The 25,998-nt window shown below is 36.0% G+C and overlaps 2 protein-coding genes and 1 long non-coding RNA gene across 4 annotated transcripts; 2 read left to right on the top strand and 1 right to left on the bottom strand.

The window, feature by feature from the left end:
• Positions 1–1,840: 1,840 nt before the first annotated feature.
• LOC138889027 (uncharacterized) lies at positions 1,841–8,166 on the bottom strand. Of its 2 annotated transcripts, none has more exons than XR_011406575.1 (3): positions 7,946–8,166; positions 4,727–5,535; positions 1,841–1,996 (listed from the first exon to the last, which is right to left on the bottom strand). It is a non-coding gene; the product is annotated as an uncharacterized lncRNA (long non-coding RNA). The 2 variants fall into 2 exon arrangements; XR_011406576.1 differs by lacking the exon at positions 1,841–1,996 and adding an exon at positions 3,061–3,089.
• A 2,551-nt stretch (positions 8,167–10,717) lies between these two features.
• LOC138889874 (uncharacterized) lies at positions 10,718–11,989 on the top strand. Its single transcript, XM_070173213.1, has one exon. It carries the CDS (start codon positions 10,718–10,720, stop codon positions 11,987–11,989), a length of 1,272 nt encoding a protein of 423 aa, XP_070029314.1.
• A 6,591-nt stretch (positions 11,990–18,580) lies between these two features.
• LOC138889875 (uncharacterized) lies at positions 18,581–19,277 on the top strand. The gene is made up of 2 exons (XM_070173214.1): positions 18,581–18,778; positions 18,882–19,277. The coding sequence occupies exons 1-2, from the start codon at positions 18,581–18,583 to the stop codon at positions 19,275–19,277; spliced, it is 594 nt and encodes a 197-aa protein (XP_070029315.1).
• The last annotated feature ends 6,721 nt before the right edge of the window (positions 19,278–25,998 follow it).

Genomic DNA, 25,998 nt, shown 5'->3' on the forward strand with positions numbered 1-25,998 from the left:
TATATATATTATATATTTATATAAGCTATATTCGATATAATATTAGCTAATACACTCATACTTAGTGCATAGTATAGTGTAAGTATATATATTATATATATATATAAGCTATATTCGATATAATATTAGCTAATGCACTCATACTTAGTGCATAGTATAGTGTAAGTATATATATATAAGCTATATTCGATATAATATTAGCTAATGCACTGATACTTAGTGCATAGTATAGTGTAAGTATATATATATATATAAGCTATATTCGATATAATATTAGCTAATGTACTGATACTTAGTGCATAGTATAGTGTAAGTATATATATTATATATATATAAGCTATATTTGATATAATATTAGCTAATGCACTTATACTTAATATAGTGTAAGTATATATATATATATATATATATATATAAAATCTATATTCGATATAATATTAGCTAATGCACTTATACTTAATATAGTGTAAGTATATATTATATATATAAGCTATATTCGATATAATATTAGCTAATGCACTCATACTTAGTGCATAGTATAATGTAAGTATATATATTATATATATATATATAAGCTATATTCGATATAATATTAGTTAAGGCACTGATACTTAGTGCATAGTATAGTGTAAGTATATATATATATATAAGCTATACTCGATATAATATTAGCTAATGCACTTATACTTAGTATAGTATAAGTATATATATATATAAGCTATATTCGATATAATATTAGCTAATGCACTCATACTTAGTATAGTGTAAGTATATATATTATATATATATATATATATATATACTTAGTACAGTATTATTCATCTCTTGTATTACAAAAGTATTATCGACTTACATTTATATTATTTAGATAGTAAATACAAAAGTGATTTTTAATTTTGACCATTGTTGACCTGAATAGAGACCAACTTTGGTCGCTAATTATACATGAATTTAATTTAGCGACCAAAGTTGGTCGCTAAATTTAAATCAGATTAATTTATATTTTATATAATATTTAAATTAATAATATAATTGTTAAACGTTAGAACTGGGCCCCAGATTAGCGACCGAAGTTGGTCTCTATTCCATTAAGCGACCAACTTTGGTCGCTAAGTTTGAATTATATTTATTTATATTTTATAAAAAAAATTAAATAAAAAATATTTATTAAAATTTTATAACTGGGTCCCATTTTAGCGACCAAAGTTGGTCGCTATTTGCTGACCGTTTAATTAGCGACAAACGTTGGTCGCCAATTTTAAATTATATATATTTATATTTTATAATTTTTTTAAAATAATAATATAATTATTAAAATTTTGTAGGTGAGTCCCACTTTAGCGACCAACATTGGTCGCTAATCTCAGTATACCTTTGACCAAGCAAGTCTGACCAGTCCAGTCAACAGTTTGACTAAATTAGCGACCAACATTGGTCGCAAATTTATTTCAAATATTTATTTTATTGTTTTCGCTAGTTTGGCGACCAACTTTGGTCGCTAAAGTTTGGTCGCTTTCTTCCGGAATTCTAGTAGTGGAAATTCCATGAAACTTTTGGAATATTCATTAAGAGATCAAAGACATGTCAAATATGTCTTGCTTAAAGTCTGTCACAACCCCAATCCCCGGTCGTGATGGCGCCCAACACGATGCTAGGCAAGCCCGACCAATTCACCACTCACAATTCCTTATGTAGAATTGACCAATTAATAGGATTTAATGCTAAGTTAACATGATTATAACTCTGTAGTAATAGATAAACAGTACAGAAAATCCATAAAATATCAATATAAATCCCACCGATCTGGTGTCACGAGCCAAGAGCCTCTAATACAAGTTTGTGTAGCAACCTATACATAAAGTTGTCTAGAATGCGGAAAATAAAGAGGATAAGGGGAGAAATCGGGTCATGCGGATGCCATGCAGCTACCTCGATGACTCCGGAATAAGCTGGGCAGCAGCAGAAAGCTCAAACTATGCCTCCGGGATATCTGTATCTGCACACATGGTGCAGGGAGTAAAGTGAGTACTCCAACTTAGTGAGTAATAGCAATAAATAATGACTGACGGAAAGAAAACTCATAAAACACTACGCAGTTCTATATTAACATAGTGAGAATATCAAAAACAACAACTCAATGAAGAAGTCAGTTAAAAGTCCTTTAAGCCAGTATTCATTTCATTTACTCCTCACGATAACCGAATTCATATTGGTACTGTTGCGGCGTGCAACCCGATCCATATAGTATACTGCTGCGGCATGCAGCCCGATCCATATATATATATATATATATATATATATATATATATATATATATATATATATATACTGCTGCGACGTGCAGCCCGATCCAAAAATAGTCGACTGCGCTCACTGGGGGTGTGCAGACTCCGGAGGGGCTCCTTCAGCCCAAGTGCTATACTACTGCGGCGTGCAGTCCGATCCATATAATATACTACTGCGGCGTGCAGTCCGATCCATATAATATACTACTGCGGCATGTAGTCCGATCCATATAAATACATATATACTGCTGCGGCGTGCAGCCCGATCAATAGCATATCAAATACCTTCACAATGGGGTTCTCGACCCCTCTCAGTCAATATAGACTTGGCCACTTGGGCACACTAAGATAAGACGGGGTTCTCAACCCACACATTACTCTCATTAGGATTTAACAATTTCTAAAGCGGGTTCATATTATGTTTATCAATTAAGAACATGACTGAGGGTATGATTTCGACAAGAAAAGTGAGGTCAACCAATAAAAATGCCCCCTAAGGGTTCTACAGATCGGCACAAGGCCCCAAACATGACAACTAGCCCATAATATAATGATATTTATTAAGTCTCAGTCAAAAGTACAGTAGAGTCATCAAACGGGATGGACCGAGTCCAAATCCCCAGTAGTAAATGACCCCACGATCATCATACAGCGTGTGTCTCATCTCAACATAGCACCACGTTGTGCAAATCCGGGGTTTCAAACCTTCAGAACATCATTTATAACCATTACTCACCTCAAGCAGGCCGAAATCCTAGCTCGCTACTCTCTTGCCTCGCAAATCAACCTCCTCGAGCGTCGAATCTGGTCAAAACCACAAGTAATATGTTACAATAGGCTAAGGGAATACAACCCAATTGAAAAGACTCGAAAATATCGAAAATCACGAAGTTGGCAAAACCCGATCAAATTTACTGAAATCCGAGCTCAAATGCTCCCTCAAACCCCCAAATTTCTATTTCAAAAGTCAAGCCCTAATCCTTCCTTTTTTAATCAAATTTCCATGAATTTAGACGTTGAATCTACAATTAAATAATTTTTTAGGTCATAAGACTCACCTCCAGTCAATCCCAGTCGAAACCCTCTTTAATCCTCGTCCAAAATCTCTCAAGGATGTTCAAAAATGGTGTAAATAGACTTAGGCTCGCGGATAAAATGCTATTAAAAACCCTTCTGTCCAGCCCAGATTTCTTCTATGCGATCGCACAGCACAAAATTCAAACTCTCAAAATTCCCTCTATGCGATCGCACTAAAATCCCTGCGATCTCAATGCATTAGCTCTTGAACCTACGCGATTGCATACTTTCACCGGCATTCGCATTTAACAAAATACCATCCTGGACCCCAGGTCCATTTAATACTACGCGATCGCAATCCACCAAACGCGATCGCAATGAGTAAACTCCTCAACTTATGTGATCGCAAGCCCTACTCCGCGATCGCAAATGAGCAACAGAACAACTTTCCCCAAACCTTCTATGCGATCGCAATTGCACTCCTGTCTGCAACACTTTAGCTGAAAAATCTGCAACTTCCAAAGGTTAGAATTGGTCCGTTTGACCATCCGAAATCACCCCGAGGCCCCCGAGACCTCAACCAAAAGTGCCAACCCATCCTAAAACATCACCCCAAACTCGTTCCAATCATCAAAACACATCAAACAACACTAAAACCATCAAATTATATCGGATTCAAGCCTAAATTTCTTAAAAACTTCCGAAATACGCATTTGATCAAAAACCCGACCAAAACACCTCCGAATGATCTGAAATTTTGCACACACGTCCAAAATCACCTAACGAAGCTACTACAACTCTCGGAATTCCATTCCGACCCCCGTATCAAAATCTCACCTACCAACCGAAATTCGCCAAAATACTAACTTCGCCAATTCAAGCCTAATTCTACTCCGGACCTCCAAAATCAATTCTGATCACACTTCTAAGCCACATATCATCCCCCAAAGCTAACCAAATCACCGGAAATCACATTTGAGCCCTCTAACTCAATAGTCAACATCCGGTTGACTTTTCCAAAACAAGCCTTCCTTAAAGAGACTAAGTGTCTCATTTCCTATCAAAACCAATCCGAGTTAACTCTAACACACCGAATACCGATAACGAAACATGAAGAAGCATAAAATGGGGGAAACGGGGCGGTAACTCGCGTGACGACGGGCCGGGTCGTCACAAAGTCCTACGTTTGAAATACGCCGCTAAGGTCCTCGAATCACATAGAATAAATCGGAGGGAAGAATCAAGGGATAAATGGAGTTGTAACCTACATTGTTTATCAATAAAATCCTTTTTTCTTTATAGTTGTTTGTGATTGCAGTTTTATTTTTCTCTGCATAAATTTATTGCAAACACCATCATCTAAAAGAAAATATACAAAAAAAAAAAAAAAAATCAAAACACAACTATCTTAATCAAGAAAGAACCTTCTCTATCCTGTACTAATAACCCCACATTCTCGTCGTGAATAAACATGGATTGATGGACTCCATATTCTCGTGAATGAAAGCTCAATCCGCTCCTCATTTTCTTCTGCAAATAAAATATTTATCCCTTCTATCCTGCACAAATATCCCCTGACAACAAAAGAAGGATGATAAAAATGATCTTTATACTTCTTAACCTTCGTTGGTTAACTGTAATACCTTAAAAGTGAATATTAATATTTTTTCGTAGTAAGAAAAAACGTTCAAAGAATATGATTCATCCTCCAAAATGGTAAGGTGTCCTCTCTGTTGAGGAGAAGTAGTTAATAACGCTCATTTTCTAGGGAAAAAAAGTGGAAGCAAATAATTATGCTATTAATAACGTAATATGTTGTTGAATTAAAAGATTAAGAAGAAAGTCTTTTTCAAATTGCAAACCATATTGATACATAGTCAACTCACCCTACGGTTTTTCCTTATATTTTGAAATAATAAGTTTAGCTCACAAAGTAATTACATTGACTCATGTTAAGTGAAAAATGTTTTTGAAAAATATACGATATATAAAGAACACTCATATGACAAGAATATAAAGAAATTATTAGAAGAAAATAGGTGTAAGTATTAATCGTAACCAATGAAGTTTGTCTAGTACTCAAGATAATATTTTGCTTTTCGTATGTAGGTCAAGAAAAGATAATTGATTTAATCTGTATGAACTTTTGAAATTAACCTGATTTAGCTTCTCGAGCCTTTACCATACAATTTTGAAAGCACCTCAACCATCAAGAATGCTAATCCAGTATATACTACAAGGATTTGGCAATTTGTTTGTCAGAAATATATTTAATACAACTATAGTTTGTTATGCAAACACCCAAACAATTATTTTAGAGGGAAAAGGTATCATAACACTCCAAAAATAAGACTAGAAAATAGCAGGAAAACAACTTGATAGGTTCATAATTCATTTAAAACAAAGTACCAAGCGATATAGGTTAGTATCACCCTCATTACCATCACTATCATTTAAAACAAAGTACCAAGCGATATAGGTTAGTACCACCCTCATTACCATCACTACTTGAGTTTTCGCAACACCACCATAACCATATCTGTAAATTTATTACTATAAGAACCAAACCGTCCATATTTCCATATCAGAAAGACAACACGAAAAAGAAGAAGAATAGGAGCATAAATCGAATTGTATGAAGTGGGTTTCTTTTAATTTTTGTTTTCATCTGGAATGTGAGCAAAACACGTGAAGCGTACAAAGTGATGAGAGTGAGAGAGATTAGCAAGAAAAGTGTGATGGTTGGTGGTTCGGAAGATTGCAATATATTAGGACGGCGGAATAAGAAGAGTTGCGTATTACCTTTCCATTGATTAGGCAGAACCGTTTTTATACTAAACATTAATTAGGCGGGACTTCTGAGTGAGTCTAGCCAGTTAGGAGTTAGACTAAGAATGTCATTGGTCGTCTATTGATTCAGGGCTTTACCTGCTAGTTGTTAATATACCAGCCATCTATTTCGTATTTCGTATTCTGTATTTCATATCTCCTATATTGTTGTTATTTTATTATGCATTTTTATGGTACTAATATATCGTCTCCTGTTGCTTTTTTTTTAGCCGAGGGTCTCCTGGAAACAGCCTCTCTACCCTTCGGAGTAGGGGTAAGGTTTGCGTACATATTACCCTCCCTAGACCTCACTTGTGGGATTATACTGGGTCGTTGTTGTTGTTGTTGATTAGGCAGGACCGTTTTTGTATTAAATGTTGCAACGGTTCTACAATTTTTTGGAACAACACGACCTTTGACCTTTGAGAACAAATTGTAATTAGAAAACATAAATAAGAAACAATGGAAAAAAATTTCAAAAAAAAACAGGAAAAAGATAAATATGAAAGTTGGCTGTATACCGCACTGGCTAATTCCCAACTTTACATATATATATATATACACACTAATGCGAGTGCAATTACACCCTTTTCTACTACATCAATGTTAAGATTTCTGCATTGCAACAACAATAAAACACATACACACAGAGGCGAACCTACGTTGGGTATAGAGGGGTCACCGGAACCTGTTAGCCTCGGCAAAAATGTTGCATATGTGTTATATATATATTTGTATGTATATTGAGGACCCCTTTAAATATTATTTTTGCCCCCTCTCTCACAAAACTTTGGACGGGAGCGTTGTTCGGGAAGCTTGCTCAAGCATCTTCCTTTGATTGACGTCTAGAGTTCGAAACCAGTTCCAGCATTTATTTCTGATGTTTTTTTCTTCCTTTTTTTTTGAATTCAAAGAAAGTTTACTCTTGCAAAAATTGAGTATGACAAACGGTACTTTCTTAATTCCTTAGTCATTTCTTTGTTTTTATTATTTTCCACCTTTTGCCTGGCCTTGTTTCTTACAATTCTTACCAATAGTGTCCTCAGCATTATTTTTCATTCTTCTTTTGGCCCTTTTTCCTTTTCCTTTAATTCTTTTCTACATCTATTAATTTTTAATCCATTTACATTATTTTTGCACACACTCTCAATCAGGTATGTTAAAATAAATTTAACACATCTTGTTTTTATTAATTTGTATAATTGTTAGAATGGATGTGGTTCTGTATAATTTATAAAATGCTAGTAAAACGTACATTTCTCATCTGGACGTAGAAAATTTGATTAATTTAAAGCTAAATCTATTTAATTAATTGGATTATCGATATGTATATATAAGTTGAATAAATATAACAATCAATTAAATGCACCATGGCATTAAGGGTGTACATAGGTTGGGTTGGTTCGGATTTTGCAATTACCAAACCAAATCAATTGTGTCGGGCCATTAAATCTAAAGACCAAACCAAATCAATGAAACTCGAGTTTTTCAATCTCAGTTTTCTTGGTTTTTCGGTAAAATCTTTGTAGCACAAAGCATATAACTTGTGCTCAAAATATCTCATATAACTTGTGCTCAAAATATAAATTACATCACAATAAATATATTTATATATTAAATATATTTAAACTTTCTATATATGTAATGTCGGGTTGGTTTGGTTTCGTTTGAATTTATTTAGTTAAAACCAAATCAAACCAATTATGGTCGGATTTTTTTTTCCAACACCAAACCATAGTCGGGTTTTTTTCTCTTGATTTAACTCGGATTATCGAGTTGGTGTGAGTTATCGATTTTTCTATGTACACCCCTACCTGGCAAGAGCCGACTGTGCGAATTAAGACAAGGTGCTGCCGTCAATTAATCCTGGGTCCGCCTCTACATACACACAAACACAGAGAGAGGGAGAGAAACTGACGGAGAGAGATCTGGCACCTGAGTAGTTCTCCCCAACGCTGGTCACAACCGCTGAAGCTGCCGGTTGAAGAGAGGAGCAAAAGTGTGAGCGTGAGAGATGAGAGAGAAGGTGGGAAAGGAAAAGAGAATTAGAATAATAAGGGTTTCGACTAAGTTAGGCCCAAAATAACTTAAGTTATCCGACTACAGTAGTCGCTAAATAATATCTGACTAAGTTTCGACTACTATAGTCCGTAGTGTATATTAATTATTTAATTAATTTTTTATTTAAATTTTTTACTGTTGTAGTCGGAAACTGTCAGGACTATGCTGTCAAAAGTGATTTGACTTTCCTGTGTTATATTCTGACTACATTAGTCCGAAAATTATATACGCGGAATTTTTCGCCAAACTTTACGAACATAGTCGGCAAAATTCTAAAAAAAATATATGCATATAAATATGAATTTTATAACTACTGTAGTCGAAAAAAGATTTTTTCTAGTAGTGTCCGATAGTATAAATGAGGGTAGATGTGAACAATATAGTAAAGTGAAGGGATATATTTGATCCTTTTTCCTTTGTAAAGGAACATGTCCCTAGCGTAATTTTACAAGAAAATATCACAAGTCCAACTTAGCTAGACGTGTTTTAAAAATATATTTATCGCACAAAAGAAATAATACATAAATAATAACCGTCTTAATTATTTACAAATTTGGGGTTAAGTTTTTCAAATTGCTGATTTCAACTTCAACTTTTCATGTCTATAGATTAGATTGCTCGAAAATTTAGTTTTAACAAAAGATACGTCTAATTTTTGCCTTTTGCAATACTGATAATGACGGCAGTTTGAGCATATTTTAATATTGCATTGATTACTTGTTATTTCTAAGTAAATAAATTAAAGAGAAAACAAAGCCACGGGAAGGAATATGGATAGGTAATATAGGGGCGGCCCAACGAATTTTGTGGCCTAAAACTTTATGAGGGGCCTTCATTTTTTAAATTATTTATTTTAAGTCTATTTTTTTTAGCTTTTCTTAGATACAAAGTTGTTCATAATTTTCTTATAATCAATAACTCCTAATAAATATTTTTCAATTGATAATATAACTAATACATTTAACCTTTCTTATGACATCTTAGGTAAGATTTCATTAATTTTAATTTTGAAAACTTCTTTCCGCTGATGCAACGGTAACATGAGTTATTAACATTATTCCATAAGCAATTTAGGCATTTGGAAAAGAATTATATCTTTTTTATTTTATTAAATGTAGATTTTAAACTGTTATCTTCTAATTGTACTATATTCCTTAATAGTTTTATCAAAAAATAAATCCAAACCATTAAATACGAATGGATTATTATGCTTTAAGGAACATACAAGATTAAGGCCATATTTTTTTTTTCAAATTTTCAATATCTAGTGATCTTAGTTTTTACGGCCAAATAGAAAACCAAAAATATTTTCATATGTTGCAAATTGTTCAAATCTACTTTGAAGTGAAAAAACAGCTTTGTATATTATGTATAAAAGTAATCAACTCTAAAGGACTCTTCGAAAGATTTTGAGATTTCATTATCAACAATCGCATCAAATTGTTACTTCCTATATATCACACGTTTCTTACGAAATTCGGGCTCGATATTCATTTCAAGTGCAATTTTCTTGGTAAAGAAATCAAACTTTTTTATTTTACAGAATTTTAAAAAAAAAAAAATTATACATAGTTTAATAGGTGTAACAAAAAATGGGGCCCTCAAAAATATGGGGCCTAAAGCGGTTGCTTTACTTGCTTTATGGGGGTCGCCCCTGAGGTAATAAGCGTGTGGGTCAGTTTTTCTTAAACTGTTTGTATTCGTTTACCGTTCTGATATTTCTTTATCTTTTTGTGTTTGTAAAGAATACGTACGTACAAGGCAATAAGGTGTCGTTTAGTTGAGAAATAAATTATATTATAATATAGGATTTAGTCATGCATTAATTAGTTATATAAAGACTATAATGCAAAGATTATTTTTAGTCGGACGTTTGATTTTTTGTACTAAAATGGGACGTAAAGGGTATTTATGAGGTTTGTAGGAAAAGACAAAGAGTAATTGTTTCTTTTAGTGTTAATCTGTGTAGATTAAATCCATATACTGTTATACCAAGTTATATTAGGTATAAAATAATATATCATTTGGGGTAATGCATTATACCATGATTAGTTATGCAAGTTTCAACATACAAACCAAACAATTTATAAACCAATACCAAGAACAGAGGCGGATTCAGGATTTGATGGCTATGAGTGTCACTATTTTAATGCAAACTGACCACTAGTGAAGAAAATTATATTAGGGTATACATTCAGACGATTCGACCCATTTTGGATTACTTCGTTTTTATTCGGTTCGATATATTTTGAATTTATTCAATCCTATTTAAAAGATTTTTATGCATAAACGAATATGTGATACACTCCTTCAATCTATATGTAGTAATTATTATTATATTATATCTTTGATGCATCATTTTAAAAAAATTTATAATTAATAAAATGACAATAGATGGATAAAAAGAGAAAATGATTAAATTACATTCAAACAAAATACGAAAAATCCAGAAAAAGATAGAAGCAAATATACAATATAAAGCTCTCGGCGCACGATAGACCAAGGGAGGCTAACGTGCACCATCGATGGCAAGGAGACGCAAACAAGCAGCGCCGGTGACTGCTGCTATAACTCCGGTGACCTTAACAATGCAGAATTTCACTCCGTTAACATTTGGAAGTTTTCTACCACCTAGTTTCCAATCAATTCAAGAGGAAAAGGAGCTAAGTGAGGATGAAGAGGGGAACGGTACTCAATGGAACAGTAAAATTGCTATTACTGCGAAGGAAGCTCAGAAATCCAAAGATCAATTGCCAACCAGTCCAAAACGATTGCAATTTTCTGAAGCTGGATCTTCAAAACCATCTCCAAATCCAGATCTCACAGCCAAAGCAGAGATAGGGAAGGTCATGCATGCAAAGGAGCTAAGACAACAAAACCGGAACTCACAGATGGGGATGAGGCTGGAGTATATTCCACCAAGTCATAGAGACGGTAAGATTGTCATTCAAATAGAGGAAGAAGATGTAAGCGAGCTAAAGGAACACTGGGCGACTGCTCTAATTGGGTATGTACTTGGGGATACTCCATATGAGAAATCTATGGAGAGCTATGTTGAATCAGTCTGGGATTTTGTCAATAGACCTCAGATCCTGTATCACCAAGAAGGATATTATGTGTTTCGATTCACAACAGTGGAGGAAAGAGACACAATCATGCAAGCTGGGCCTTACTCATATCATAACAAGCCATTTATTTTGCAGAACTGGGAGAGAGTTTTCTACTTTGATTCTAAGTTTATCACTACTATCCCCTTGTGGATTCACTTACCTAGCCTATCAGCTGGGTATTGGACTACTGATGCATTAAGTAAGGTGGCTAGTGTTGTAGGTTTACCATTATACACTGATAAATTTATAGCAGATTTGAACAAAATTTCCTATGCAAGAGTACTTGTGAAAGTTGACATCACAAAGCCACTAGTGGAGACTATTGAGATTGAAACTCCCATAGGTACTAGACAACAAGAAATAGTGTATGAATGGAGGCCAAAATTCTGTAATGAATATTTACAGTTTGGTCATGATAGCTCTGAATGCTGGAATTCAACTAAACAGAATGAAGATGTTAAATTCAAGGCCCCAAAAAGAAGGAATAGAGGCAGAGGGAGAAAAGTTATTCAGGAATGGAAGCCAAAAGAAGAGCAGGAACAAGAGGAGGGGATTGGAGAGAAGAATGAAGTACAACCTCCACTTGACAAAGACAAGCAGACCTCAGTAGATAAACCAGACCAAAAGAGCTTGATGATACAAATGAAGGAAAACAGTGAAAGACAAAATACTGCAGGTGTTCAGTAGGTGATAAATGATGAGGCTAGCACTTCCAATAGATTTTCAATGTTGGAAGAATATGGTGTACAGGGAGGGGTGAATAACTCTGATCCTATACAAAAACTACCATGATTATCAGCACTTGGAACATAAGAGGGCTGAACAAGCCCCACAAGCAGAAGGAACTGAGAATCTTTCTGCAAAAGAATAAGATAGATATCCTATGATGTCTAGAAACCAGAGTAAAAGAAAAAAAAGGAAAAAAATATCTTGTATAAGGTAGCTAAGGATTAGGGTTACTGTTATAACTATACTAAGGCTGAGAATGGGAGAATATGGTTGTTATGGAGAACATATTTGACAGTAAACATAATTCAAGTCCATAAGCAATTCATTCATTGTCTAGTGATGGAACCAGTGATACAAAATTATGTTGATTGTAGTGTATGCTAGAAACAAATTGCAAGAAAGGGCTAGTCTATGGAATGGTCTGCAATAGCTAGGGGGCAGACTCAAATCCCCTGGCTCATAAGTTGTGATTTCAACAATGTCCTAACCACAGATGATAGATTAGGACAACCAATCACTACGAATGAGGTTCAGGAGTTCAAGGATTGTATAGATAATATGCAACTGACCCCATTGAGGACTAAGGGATGTTTCTTTACTTGGTGTAATAATCAAAGTGCAAATGATAGAGTATACAGTAAGATTGATTGGGCTTTTGGCAATTTTGAATGGACTAAAGATTATGGGTATGTGGAAGCTAATTGCTTAGAACCTGGAGTGTTAGATCACTCACCAATCTTGGTCCAAATATGGAGAAGGAATACTATATATCCCAGCCATTCAAGTTGTACATGGAAACAATGGAGCACAAGGAGTTTAAGCCTATTGTAGAAAGAATTTGGAAGCAGAAGATGGGAAATGATCCTATGTCTGATAGCTGGTTGAAGTTAAAAAGCTGAAAGGTGAGACTAGAGGGTTGAACAAGGAGATGGCAAGTTATGAACAGAGATTGATCCAAATTAGACAGAAATTGGAGTGTACACAAGCCAAGTTGATACTTGATCCTTTCAACCAAGTATAGATAGATCAGGAAACTAAGACAGAAGGCTAGAAGTAATCGGATTGATCATGGGGATTCAAACTCCAAGTACTTCTATGCACAGCTGAAGATCAGAGCAAACAAAAACATAATTACCTCTGTATATAACGAATTAGGAGTTAAGATCACTGACCCTGAAGCTATAGAAAAAGAATTCACTTGCCTTTTCAAACAGCTTATGGGAAAAGCCACAGGTCTAAAGCCATGCCCTAATACTAAATTCATCAAAGGAAGAGAGTGCCTCTCAATGCAACAACAACAAGACCTAATTCAGGATATCACATATGCAGAAATCGATGTAGCAGTGAAGGACATGCCAAATGATAAAGCCCCTGAAGTGGATGGATTCCCAATAGAATTCTTCACAAAACATAGGCAGGAAGTGAGACAAGATATATATGATGTTGTGCTATTCTTTTTCCAAACAGGCAAGATGAAGCAGGCATGGAACTGTATAGCCATAACTTTGATCCCTAAAGTTCCAGCTCCTACAACAGTGAAGGACTATAGGCCTATTGCTTGCTGCACCACTGTATACAAAATCATTTCTAAGATACTGACTAAAAGAATCAAAAAAGTGATTGAGCTTATAATTGTGAAAGCACAGTCTACTTTTATAGAAGGGAGGATTATTGTTGATAATATCATATTCAGTCATGAACTCTTCAATGACTATAATAGGAAATGCTTGTCTCCAAGATGTGTTCTTAAGGTAGACTTAAGGAAAGCTTATGATTCACTGGATTGGCAATTTATTAGGTACATGCTTACTGATCTTGGCTTCCCTCAGAAATTCATCCTATGGATAATGGAATGTGTGACAACAGTATCCTACTCTTTGGTTCAAAATAGGGGACTGACCAAACCTTTCCCAGCTAAGAGAGGAATAAGGCAAGGAGATCCAATATCTCCTTATCTCTTTGTGATTGCTATGGAATATTTACAAAGGGAGATGAACTAACTGGCTATACAAAAGGAGTTCAAATACCATCCCAAATGCAAGAAGCTGGGAGCAACACACATATGTTTTGCTGACGATTTGTTAATGTTTTGCAGGGGTGATATAAATTCAGTTACTAAATTACAGGAAGCTTTTAATAGATTCTCAGCTGCATCAGGGCTGCAAGCAAATGCAGAAAAGAGTTCCATATATATTACTGGTATAGCACAACACATAAATGAGCAATTGATGGAGTTTACTGGATATACAGAGGGCTCTTTACCATTTAAGTACCTGGGGGTTCCATTGTCGATAAGAAAGCTGAATATTCACCAATGTCTACCACTGGTAGAAAAAATAACTGAAAGAGTAAGATGCTGGTCAGCCAGGTTGCTTTCATATTCTAGGAGAATTCAACTCATCAAATCTGTGTTGTTTGGAATACAAACATATTGGGCTCAAATTTTTTTGCTGCCAAAAAAGATCATGAAGATGATAGAAACCATATGTAGGACCTTTCTGTGGACTGGCTTAACAGAATGCTCAAGAAAAGCTTTGATTGCATGGGATAAGTTATGTCAGCCTAAAGCTACAGGAGGTTTGAATGTTATAAACATAAAGATATGGAATAAAGCAGCACTACTAAAACATCTCTGGTATTGGCTATGAACAAAGATACATTGTGGATCAAATATGCTCACAATTATTATATAAAGAACAGAGACATTGCAGAAATGGACACACCCAAAGTAGCAACATGGGTGATCAGGAAGATCATTGAGGCAAGAGAGGATGTGAAGCAGATGCGGCCGGGATAGAATAGCCTTATATCTACATTGGAGACCTTAGTAAAGCAAGGCAAGTTCCAAATCCATAGAGCTTATGTTCAAATGCAGCCTCAATTTCCAAAAGTTATGTGGAAAAGCATTCATTTACATACACATATTCATCCTAGATTCAAATTTCACCTATGACTGGCTATTCATCAAAGGCTAGCAACAATAGATAGACTCATGAAATTTGAAATCCAAGCTCCATTAGAATGTGTGTTCTGTGCAACCAACATGGAAGCTTTTGAGCATCTATACTTTGGCTGTCCAAAAACTCACAAACTCTGGGACAGAGTATTGAAATGGCTTGGCATCAATAGACAGATAGGAAGCTGGCAAGATGAGCTGAATTGGATGAGCAGATTGACAAGTAGGAAGAACTGTAAAGCAGAAATGACTACAACAATTTTCACGATGGTAGTTTACTGCATTTGGCATGAAAGGAACTCTATTAGATTCAACAAAGGCAGATATAACATGGATAAAGTATACAAGGAAATTGCTATGCATATACATATACAAGGGAGAAATAAGACCAAATGGCAAAAGGAATTGGAGAGCTTAAATAATTTTTCTTAGGCGAGATATAGTCACTATGAAGTAGTGTAGATCAGTGTTATGTATGTAAATAGTTAATAGGAGATTATGGTCAGCATTAATCTGGATATGTAATGACAGTTTTTTGATGAAATAAAATGTTAGTTTTATCAAAAAAATTATACAATATAAATAAATAAATAATAAAAATAGAATTTTACAAGGTAATTAAACAACAAAGATGAAGAAAATAAGAGAAATTAACAAAAGAACCATAAAGAAACGAAAGGAAAGCTGGAGAAAAGTAAATAATAAAGATGAAGAAAATAAGAGAAATGAACACTAGGACTTCAAGAGAGTGTTGATCCTGGGTGTTGCATGTGGGATTACAGCACTTCAACCATGGTACCTTCAGTCATTTTGTCACTTGGGGTGCCCCTTGTTAATTATGTAGTGTTTTCTGTGAAAAATATTAGTATGCATATAAAAATTTATCCCAGCGTTCGGATGGCGTACCCCCAACTCCATACATACATCTGCCCCTGAAGACTTGTACCATAATTATATCATCTTATCCTCAAACCAAACAAGCAAGGTTTCGTTGTACATTTCGGGATCGTAACTACAGGAATTTCCGTTTCAAATGGTGTAATAATAAAGAGATATTGTTGTGATAATTTTTAAACTTATGCATTAATTAAGGTGTCAAAGGTCCTATCGTTGGTTCATCTCTCATCCTCCACTTCTTCTTCTTTTTATTTCCGAGCTTAAGTTGTGTGAACTAGTAGTATAAGTAATATTTACTTAATCAGGTCACTTAAAGATATATATATATAGAGAGAGAGAGATAATTTTTTATTTATTATAACAAGTTAAATTACACTATTATAACAAAAAGTTCCTTATATTGATTAAACGGTAATGAAAATTCATGTTGTGATTAATTTTAGCAAATTGCAGGTGGATATGGTTATTAACATTGTCTGCTCTACCTAACCACATCATGCAATACATAGCTATCCCCAAACAAATTTTAAATAGAATGAACCAATATATGCGCAACTTCCTATGGGGTACTATACAACAAAAAAAGAAACTTCATTTAGTAAATTGGAAAACTATTACTTTACCTAAACATTTAGGAGGTCTGGGTATCCAACGACTTCATTTGAAAAACGAGGCAATTCTGGCAAGATTAGCGTGGAGGGTATTCCACTCCTACACTCTTTTATGGGCACAAACTCTTATCGCTAAATATAAGGACAAACGTGTTCGACCAAACTATTCACACACTTGGAACAACATTATTAAGGGCTGGGGTAACTGTCAACATGGAATTCATTGGAAAGTTGGCATGAATTCTACTCTAAATTTCTGGAATTCGACATGGATTACCCCATATACCACTCTACGATCTCTTCTAGTTGGTCCAATTCCTCTAGAACATCATACTAGACAGATTACAACCTATCGATGCCAAAATGAATGGAATTGGGAAGACCTCCCCTTCAATCTGCCTGAAAAGCTAAGAAATACTATTAATAGGATCCATATTCCAATATACACTCACACAGTAGACACTATATATTGGGGCCTTTCAACTCGGGGTGTTTTCACTACCAAGTCCCTGTACTTAAAGCTTCTTCAATATGAGTCCATCTTGCATGTCACCTTACCTCCCTACAATTGGATTTGGAAAATACAAATACCTCCTAAATTGCAAACCTTTCTTTGGCTACTCCTGCACAATAAATTACCAACTTCTAAATACCTCCACCATATTGGCATAATTCAAAATGATCTTTGTACACTATGTCACACACAAGTTAAATCTACTACTCATCTATTTCTATATTGTCCAACCATAGTCCACATATGGCACCAACTGGGCATGACTAGCATTACTAACTTTATACTCCCTCATAGTCACCCCAATCAATGGCTAGATCCACTAATCAACAAAAATAATTTTCCAATGCCCCACCTTATTAATGCGAAAACATTTACAACATACTCATTATTGCATATTTGGAAAAATAGAAACCATAACATCTTTAACAATGTGAAAAGGACTCTATCTCTTAGGCAAATAACCAATAGTGCGTTAGAATACACCTACTTGGCTGCCAAATACTCACCAAAAAGGAACTATGTCGTGCAACATATTACCTGGATGCCACCCAAGCCAAATTCCTATAAACTAAACACGGATGGGGCTATGTCATTAACAACCAACATAGCATGTATGGGAGGGGTTATACGTGATAACCAGGGTCGCTGGATCGTAGGGTTTGTTGATAACTTGGAAAATGCCACGTCCATCCAAGCAGAATTTCGTGCACTATACTTTGGACTGGAATTGACACTTAAACACAATTTGGTGCCCCTAGAAGTTAACACTGATGATGTGCAGGTATTGCATCTGCTACATTCTGATAATATACATTATGCTAACTTGATCACTGACTATAGGTACCTCCTAGGCCTATTACGTAATGCCATCGTGGAACACACCTACAGGGAGGGTAACGAGGTGACTGATGGTTTAGCTAAAGCTGGATGCAATCTATCAAGAACAGCTATACCATTGTTTTTTGAGGAACCACCGAATTTTGTTGAAACTTTTTTGCATAAGGACCAAACTGGCGTCCCTCGTATAAGGAAGACACACTGCATTTTGCAACATATGACTGATGAAGACCAGGCTTTTGGCAATCAAAACATAAATACTATGTGCATGGCTGCTGCCAATAGCCCTTTTGTACTAGATACTCAAAATAGGGCATATTTGTTTCTACTACTATTTCCTGCGTTACAAACAACTCTAAAATGGATGCCTCTGCATCTACCTCCCTGTAGCTACTTTAATTATCTTTAATGCAAGTTTATCTTTATCACCAAAAAAAGGATATGGTTATCAATATGCTATGTACATGTTGGGATAACTATTAACAATGTGTTTGGGGAGGAGATTTCAATAGCCACGTTGGAGCGACATCTCTGCTAGACTTTGCTAGAGCATTTGATTTAGTGATAACAAACTCAAGTTTCCCGAAGAAGAGGGAGCACTTGGTCACCTTCTGAAGCTCGGTGGCCGAGACTCAGATTGATTATTACTTTGCAGAAAGTTCGATGTAGGTCTTTGCACGGATTGCAAGGTCATCCTGAGTGAGAGCGCCTCGACCCTTCATAGGCTCCTGGTCATGGACCTTGAGATCACGAGGAAGAGAAGGAAGAGGGCGATGTATAACCAACATAGGATCAAGTGGGGAGCCTTGACGGAAGCTAAAGCTCAGGATTTGGGGGTGAAGTTAGTGACTATATGGGCTTGGAGGAGTAGTGGGGACGCAAGCGCTATGTGGACCACACCTGCACAGTGCATTAGGGAAGCCGCAAGAGAGGTATAAGGGGCCTCAAAGGGACTCTGGTAGTCACTAGGGAGACTGGTGGTAGAATTAAGATGTCCAACAAAAAGTAAAAACTAATAAAGCAACGTATCTAAAGCTAGTGGAAAGTGTAGACGAGGAGGAGAAGAGGGCTAATAGGGAGCATTATAAGTTGGCTAAGAAAGAGGCAAAGCTAGCAGTTACGGCGGCCAAGATTGTAGCTTTTAGTTGTTTGTATGAGGAAATCAAGGGCCGAGGTAGGGATAAGAGTTTGCTCAGGTTAGCTAAGGCACGAGAAAGGAAGACGCATGACTTGGACCAAGTGAAGTGCATCAAGGACGAAGAAGGTAGAGTTTTGTTGGATGAGGGGCTTATTCGTCGGAGATGGAAGACCTACTTCCATATTTTCTTGAACGATGAGAGGGATAGTAGCATTGTACTGAGTGATTTGGAACTCTCCGGGAGTCGTTGTGACTTTGGGTATTGTAGGCGAATTAGAGTTGATGAAGTTTAGGGGCTATGCGTAAGATGAGCAAGGGCAAAGCGATCAGGCCGGATAAAATCCCGGTGGAGTTTTGAAAGAGTGTGGGCAAGGCAGGCTTAGAGTGGCTCACTAGGCTATTTAATTCCATTTTTAGAACGAAGATGCCCGAAGAGTAGATGTGGGGTATGATGGTTCATGTATAGAAGAACAAGGGTGATATCCAAAATTGCAATAAATATCGGGGTAGTAAGATGCTTAGCCATACTATGAAAGTCTAGGAGAGACGTGATAGAGCTAAGGGTGAGGAGGAGTGTGTCTATTTTCAAGAACCAGTTTGGGTTTATGCCGGGGGCGTTCGACTACAGAAGCCATTCACCTTGTTAGGAGATTGATAAAGAAGTATAGGGAGAGAAAGAAGGACTTGCATATGGTGTTCATCGACTTAGAAAAGGCGTACGATAAAGTTCCGAGGGAGGTTTTATGGAGATATTTTGAGGCTAGAAGTGTACATGTTACCTACGTTAGGTTGATTAAGGACATATATGATAGAGTAAAGATCCGAGTGAGGATGGTGGGTTGGGACTCGGACCATTTTCCAATTTTGATGAGGTTGCATCAGGGGTCGACACTCAACCCTTTTTTGTTTGCTCTGGTGATGGACGTACTGACATGCCATATCCAAGGGGAAGTGTCGTGGTGCATGTTATTTGCATATTATATTGTATTGATTGATGAGACGAGTGACTATGTATATGCGCAATTAGAGGTATGGAGGCAGACCCTGTAATCTAAAGGGTTTATGTTGAGCAGGACCAAGATAGAAAACTTGAAGTGTAAGTTCAGTGGCGAGACTCAAGGAGGGAAATGTGAGGTGAGGCTGCACTCGCATGTCATCCCTAGGAGAGGGAATTTTAAGTATCTTGGGTCTATTATTTAAGGGGATGAGGAGATTGATAAATATGTCACATAACATATTGGGGCGGGATTAATGAAATGGAGACTCGCTTCTGGTGTTTTGTATGGCAAGAAGGTGTCACCGAAACATAAGGGTAAGTTCTACAAAGTGGTGGTCAGACCAACGATGTTGTATGGGGTTGAATGTTGGTTAGTCAAGATCGCTCACGTCCAAAAGATAAAGGTAACAGAGATGAGGATGTTGAGATGGATGTGCGGGCACACCAGGTTAGATAGGATAAAAAATGAGGTTGTTCGCGACAAGGTGGGTATGGCACCTATTGAGGACAAATGCGGGAAGCGCAGTTTAGGTGGTTTGGTCATGTGAGGATGAGGAGCACAGACACCCCGGTGAGGAGGTGTGAGAGGTTGACATTGGAGGGCCTATAGAGAGGTAGAGATAGGCCAAAAAAAAGAGGTGATTAGGCAAGATATGACACAGTTTCAGCTGACTGAGGACATGACCCTTGATATGAATGCATGGAGGTTGAGGATTAGGGTAGCAGAGTAGGTAGTCTAGAGTGTCCACAACATTAGTATTGGCATGCAGTCTTGCTTTTAGTTAGTAGTAGGTTTTTATGCCTAAACGTTATTTTCTTTCATTGTTGATCACCTTATTGTTTTGTTATTTTTATTTTGCTTTTATATGGCTTTTTGGTGCTACTCCTTCTTGTCTATATTTTTATTAATGTGGTGTTTAGGCTTTCCTGAGCCGATGGTCTATTAGAAACAACCTCTCTATCTTCACAAGGTAGGGGTAAGGTCTGCGTATACACTATCCTCCCAGACCACGGTGTGGGATAATACTAGGTATGTTGTTGTTGGTTTGGATATAGTATTTATTATGGAATAATTATTTATTCAATTTTAATAAAATTTTAAATATATCATATATTATGTTGTGTCCTTTGCTTAAATAATAGATGATTTAGTGTATAGAGTTTAGCTTATGCACGGAAGATTAAATTATCGGTTCTTATAAGTATGAAGTTTGTTTTTACAATCTAATGAGTAAATTAGACAAATCATCATGAATGATTGTAGCATAAGATTAAATATAACGTATCTCGATGATGTGAATGGTATAATTTCGACTTCTTGTGCTAGTACATTTTGTATCTATTGAACGGACCAATTCGAGAAAAGTTGTCACGACCCCAGTTTTCCTCCGTAGGATGTCATGATGACACCTAGTCTCTAAGACTAGGTAAGCCTAACAATCATAATAACTGAACAGATATAAAATAACGAATTACTGAAAGCAACTAAATAATAGATATAAACCTTCCGAAAATAGAATCTCACACTACACACCCCAAAACCTGGTGGAACTGAGTCATAAGCTCTACAGAGTATAACAAGAGTAACTACTACATCACTGTCCGAAAGTAAATATTGTCACACCTCCTTTTTCTGCCACCGGAAGCGGTATATGAGAGTTTTTTCCAATTTAAGTGACAATCGAAACGAAATTATTTATATTAAATTCAGAGTCGCCACTTGGGATAATTTATGGTGTCCCAAGTCACCGGTTTAAAATCCCGAATCGAGAAAGTTTGACTCTGTTTACAGTCCGCGAAACACAGAAGTCCGGGTAAGGAATTCTGTTAACACGGGAGAAGGTGCTAGGCATTCCCGGGTTCCGTGGTTCTAGCACGGTCGCTCAACTATTATTATTTGGACTAATTATCTGACTAATTACATATTTATACCTATTATGCATTTTATTCCTCCTACAACTTTTAATTAATTATTTAACCACTTTTAGGATTTCTGAAAATTATTTGAACGAGTCACGATTGTCTCGCACTTGTTTGTTTTTGTACACATTGCAATTCGCGTTACCGGAGTCGTACCCACGATCAACAACATGTTTAATTTATTAACATTGAAAATTATGGCCGGATCACATAAATGTACCCCGGATTTGGAAATTATATCAAAATTACGTCAGGGGAACCGTACCCGTAGTTATGATAATTTTATTATAACACGCCTAAATCAACTAGCGCATTTAATTATTTTCTCTAACTAATTTGAGATTATTGTGATCGGTCTCGGAATTATGAAAAGTGTTGTAAAAGAAATGGGGTCACATCACGTTATTGCGCCAGAATTCCCTTCAATTTCAATTTCCTTCATAGTGACTACCTAATTAAGCAGGAGTCTAAAATGCATACACCAACCGCAAGCATTTTGTGTAAATTGCTGCATTAATGAACATTAAGTTAATCCCCTTTAACTCAAGTAATGAATCTCATTTCCAAATTAGACAATTTCAGCTCAAGGTACCATAAATAAGAATGAAATTCGCACAAATTTATCATACAAACATCAGATAAGAACAAGATAAAGTCAATAAATAAAGGATGGGATAGAGATGGAACTCAAAGCATATTAACTTTCCTGTGGATTTAGACCGATGAATAGACCCTCCAAACGAAATTGTAAATCAGATTCGACGGAAAATTGGCAACAAAGGACTGGACCGGAAAGGTAAACTCGAACATGGACTTTCGCTGACCTCGACATTCACCGGAAAATTCAAACTAAACCAAAAACGAACCCAACGAACTCCATGACAGTAGCTCATGGTTTGGAGTTGTTTCGGGCTACTTCAGGTTGTTTTGAGGAAGGTTTGAGGGGTAGTAAAGGCTGCTGGGAGATGGGGTTCTTGGAGTGGAGGTCCGGCGATTTGGTGGTGGTCTACGACGGCTCCGAGTTCGCTGGTTTTCTGGCGGCTCATCTGTGTTGTGTGTGTAGAAGTCTTGGTCGCTGGTGGGGTGAGGGTGGTCGTTGGTTCTTCTGTTTATGGCTGCTGCCACTGATTGTTGAAAAAGATGAGTTTTAGGTCTCTTTTGTGTTTGGGTGTGAGGATGAAGAAGAGAAACGGTGGGGTTAGAGATGGAGTTCAGGGGGGTCTCCTTGCTCTAGGGTTTTCCAGGTTCTCTGCGGTTGTAGCTGTCTTTTTTGTTTTGTAGGTTTTTTTTAGGTTCGTTCCCTTTTTGGTTGCTGATGGGCGTTTTAAGTAGTATAGGTTTTAGGTCTTAGAGTTAGGTTAGTAGGTATTGGATATTGGGCTTAATGGGCTAATCCGAATTGGACCAAAAATTGGGTTCTAAGACTCGTAAAATTGTGGTCCAACACCTTAATTAACTCCCTTTAATATAAGATAAAAATACTATACAATACAAAAACTAATCCTAATTAATTAAACTAAACTACATTAAAACATGACACTATTGTTTTTGTATTTTCAAGATTATATAAAGATAAAAAATAAGGTATTATTTTTGTATATTTTTTATTTAAATTTATGAAAGATACATAAACTAAAATATTTTTTGTAATTTTTATTTTGTGACGAAATAAAGTAAAAGAGTCAAAATTAGTTGAAATAGCAATATCAGGCCTAAACTAAATATTTACATGCTAAAATATAAAAAATCTTGGGGAGGGTCAAAAATCACACGTCTACTAATACAATAATAAATGAGAATAAGAAAAGGTGACCCCAAGGTCTGTGAACGCCGAGCAGGCATACCTTGAAGTCTTCAATAAAATAGCTAGCGGGAATCTCTATCTACTGGCACAAACATACATACCTGGATCTGCACAAAAAATATGCAGAAGCATAGTATGAATACACCAATATGGTATCAGTAAGTATCGAGCTTAACCTCAGTAGAGTTGTGACGAGTTCAGGTCAAGACACGTAATAGGATATAAATAAGCAGTATAAAATTCAATAAGGATAAATAAGGGAAGACATGAAATAGCTTATACGAAACAAGATAATAACCAGAACATATACCGAAACTTAACATGGGAACACATAAGAGGAACAACGAAAGAAAACTCAAGTAGTCCTATACGGACAACAACTGCTAGAACAAATAAGAACAAAGTAACAAGAAATATCTGAAAACTCCTTGCAACATGAAATCAATAGCAAGAATCACAACGAGGTAACGCCTCGTATAATTAAACCAAGGTACAACCTTGTATAATCAAGAAACACAACCGAGGTACCGACTCGTATTCACATTCCCAAGTTTCAATAACAATCTTTCCTTCTACCGTCGCGTGAGTCTTACATTTTATAATAGTTTCTGGAAAACAGTTTTCCCAAAATAGTTACTGGCACTTTAACCCAACATTATGACACCATGTGGCTTCATGTAGTTCCCCTACAAGAAACACTCACATAAGTCCCACCTTATACCTCCGCATGCACATCAACCCAAGCCTTATACTGTCATATGCGCATCAATATCATATCACAATAACAATTCGCACCACAAGTGCCTATATATCACAACTTGCCAACAACAACAACAATAATATTTTCACAACAATAGCCCATGGCTCTAACACAGCGTATACGAGAATATCAACAACAACAATGGATGAAAAATGCTCAATAAGATAGATGTTTCAACAATAACCAACATTGCCTCAACATATTAACGATTTCTACAACTTCAGCACCAAATAACTCAACAATGAGAGAAATAATGTATAACTACAATATTATATAAGACTAATTCCACCGTAAAAGAGATAAATATTCAACAATGAGTCTCAAATAATGGAAATCAACAAGTAAAGGGATAACATGAATAATTACTTCAACAATGATTATTAACAATGAAGAAATAACATGTAACAATAAAGGACAGAATAAGTTTAACTAAAGAATGGGAGGTATTTAACAAGTAGGATGTAGAACAAATACTAAACAAGTCAACTAAAGTATTTAAGGATATTTTAACACAATTAAGGATAATTTGACTATGAGAGATTAGAACATAAAAAGGCATTTCAATTAAAGCATGAAAATAGTCTAAGTAGTCTAAAATGGTCAAATACTATGTACAACCCGTGTAATCACACCTTGCGTACACGGATTTCACTTAGCACGAGTGAATCAAACAATATTAATCCTAAAGGGTAGTTTTCCTGCACGATGTTAGACAAGACACTTACCTCAATTAGGCCAATTCAATATTCAGAAATAGCTTTTCCCTTACAATTCACCTCCACACGGCTCAAATCCAACCAAAATCGACTCAATAACATCAAACAATGCTAGGGAATTCAATCACAATAGATAGAGTTAAGATTTGCACATTTTTTAAAAAGTCAACAAAAGTCAATCGAGGGCTCGCCTGGTCAAAACTCGATTTCAATGGTAGATTTCATCTACCCATGATCTCCACGAGTTCATATATTTAATTAGTTTCAAAATTTGAGTCCAAACCGACTCTCAAAACTCAATTTCTTATTTTTCAAAATAAAAGACAGTTTCACAAATTTCTACTTTGATTCACATGATTTTGATATTAAAATTTAAGATATGTTGATGGAATATGATTAGAAATAGATTAGAATCACTTACCCAAGGTTTGTAGGTGAAAATTCCCTCTCCAAATCATCTTCTACCGAGTCTGGGGTTCAAAAATGAGAGAATAAACCCAAATTCCTATCCCTAACCTATTTGATCGTCGCATATATTGTAAATGCGACCTGGGGTTCACAATTGCGAACCCCACAAATGCGAAGAATCTCTCGCAAAGGGGAAGATCCTCCCATCTCTGCTATCATCGCAATTAAGAACCATGGACCTCCGCAAATGTGACCATGTAGATCGCAAATGCGTACAAGATCTTCCCAAGTGCACTTTGCAAATGCAAACACTAGGTTCGCATATGCGTACCCAACAGACTTGGACTACCTTCTCAAATGCGAACTTAGACATAGCAAATGCGAGATCTAAGACGTGCAGAAAACAAGC

Source organism: Nicotiana sylvestris, chromosome 4 (genome assembly GCF_000393655.2).
Source record: "Nicotiana sylvestris chromosome 4, ASM39365v2, whole genome shotgun sequence".
Taxonomy (NCBI): Eukaryota; Viridiplantae; Streptophyta; class Magnoliopsida; order Solanales; family Solanaceae; genus Nicotiana; species Nicotiana sylvestris.

Excerpts from the sequence above, each read along its gene's own strand:
- LOC138889874 (XM_070173213.1), top strand. The coding sequence starts at position 10,718 with ATGGCAAGGAGACGCAAACAAGCAGCGCCGGTGACTGCTGCTATAACT.
- LOC138889875 (XM_070173214.1), top strand. The coding sequence starts at position 18,581 with ATGGACCTTGAGATCACGAGGAAGAGAAGGAAGAGGGCGATGTATAAC. Across the intron at positions 18,779-18,881 it reads TTAGGGAAGCCGCAAGAGAG|CTAGTGGAAAGTGTAGACGA; the intron begins GTATAAGGGGCC and ends ACGTATCTAAAG.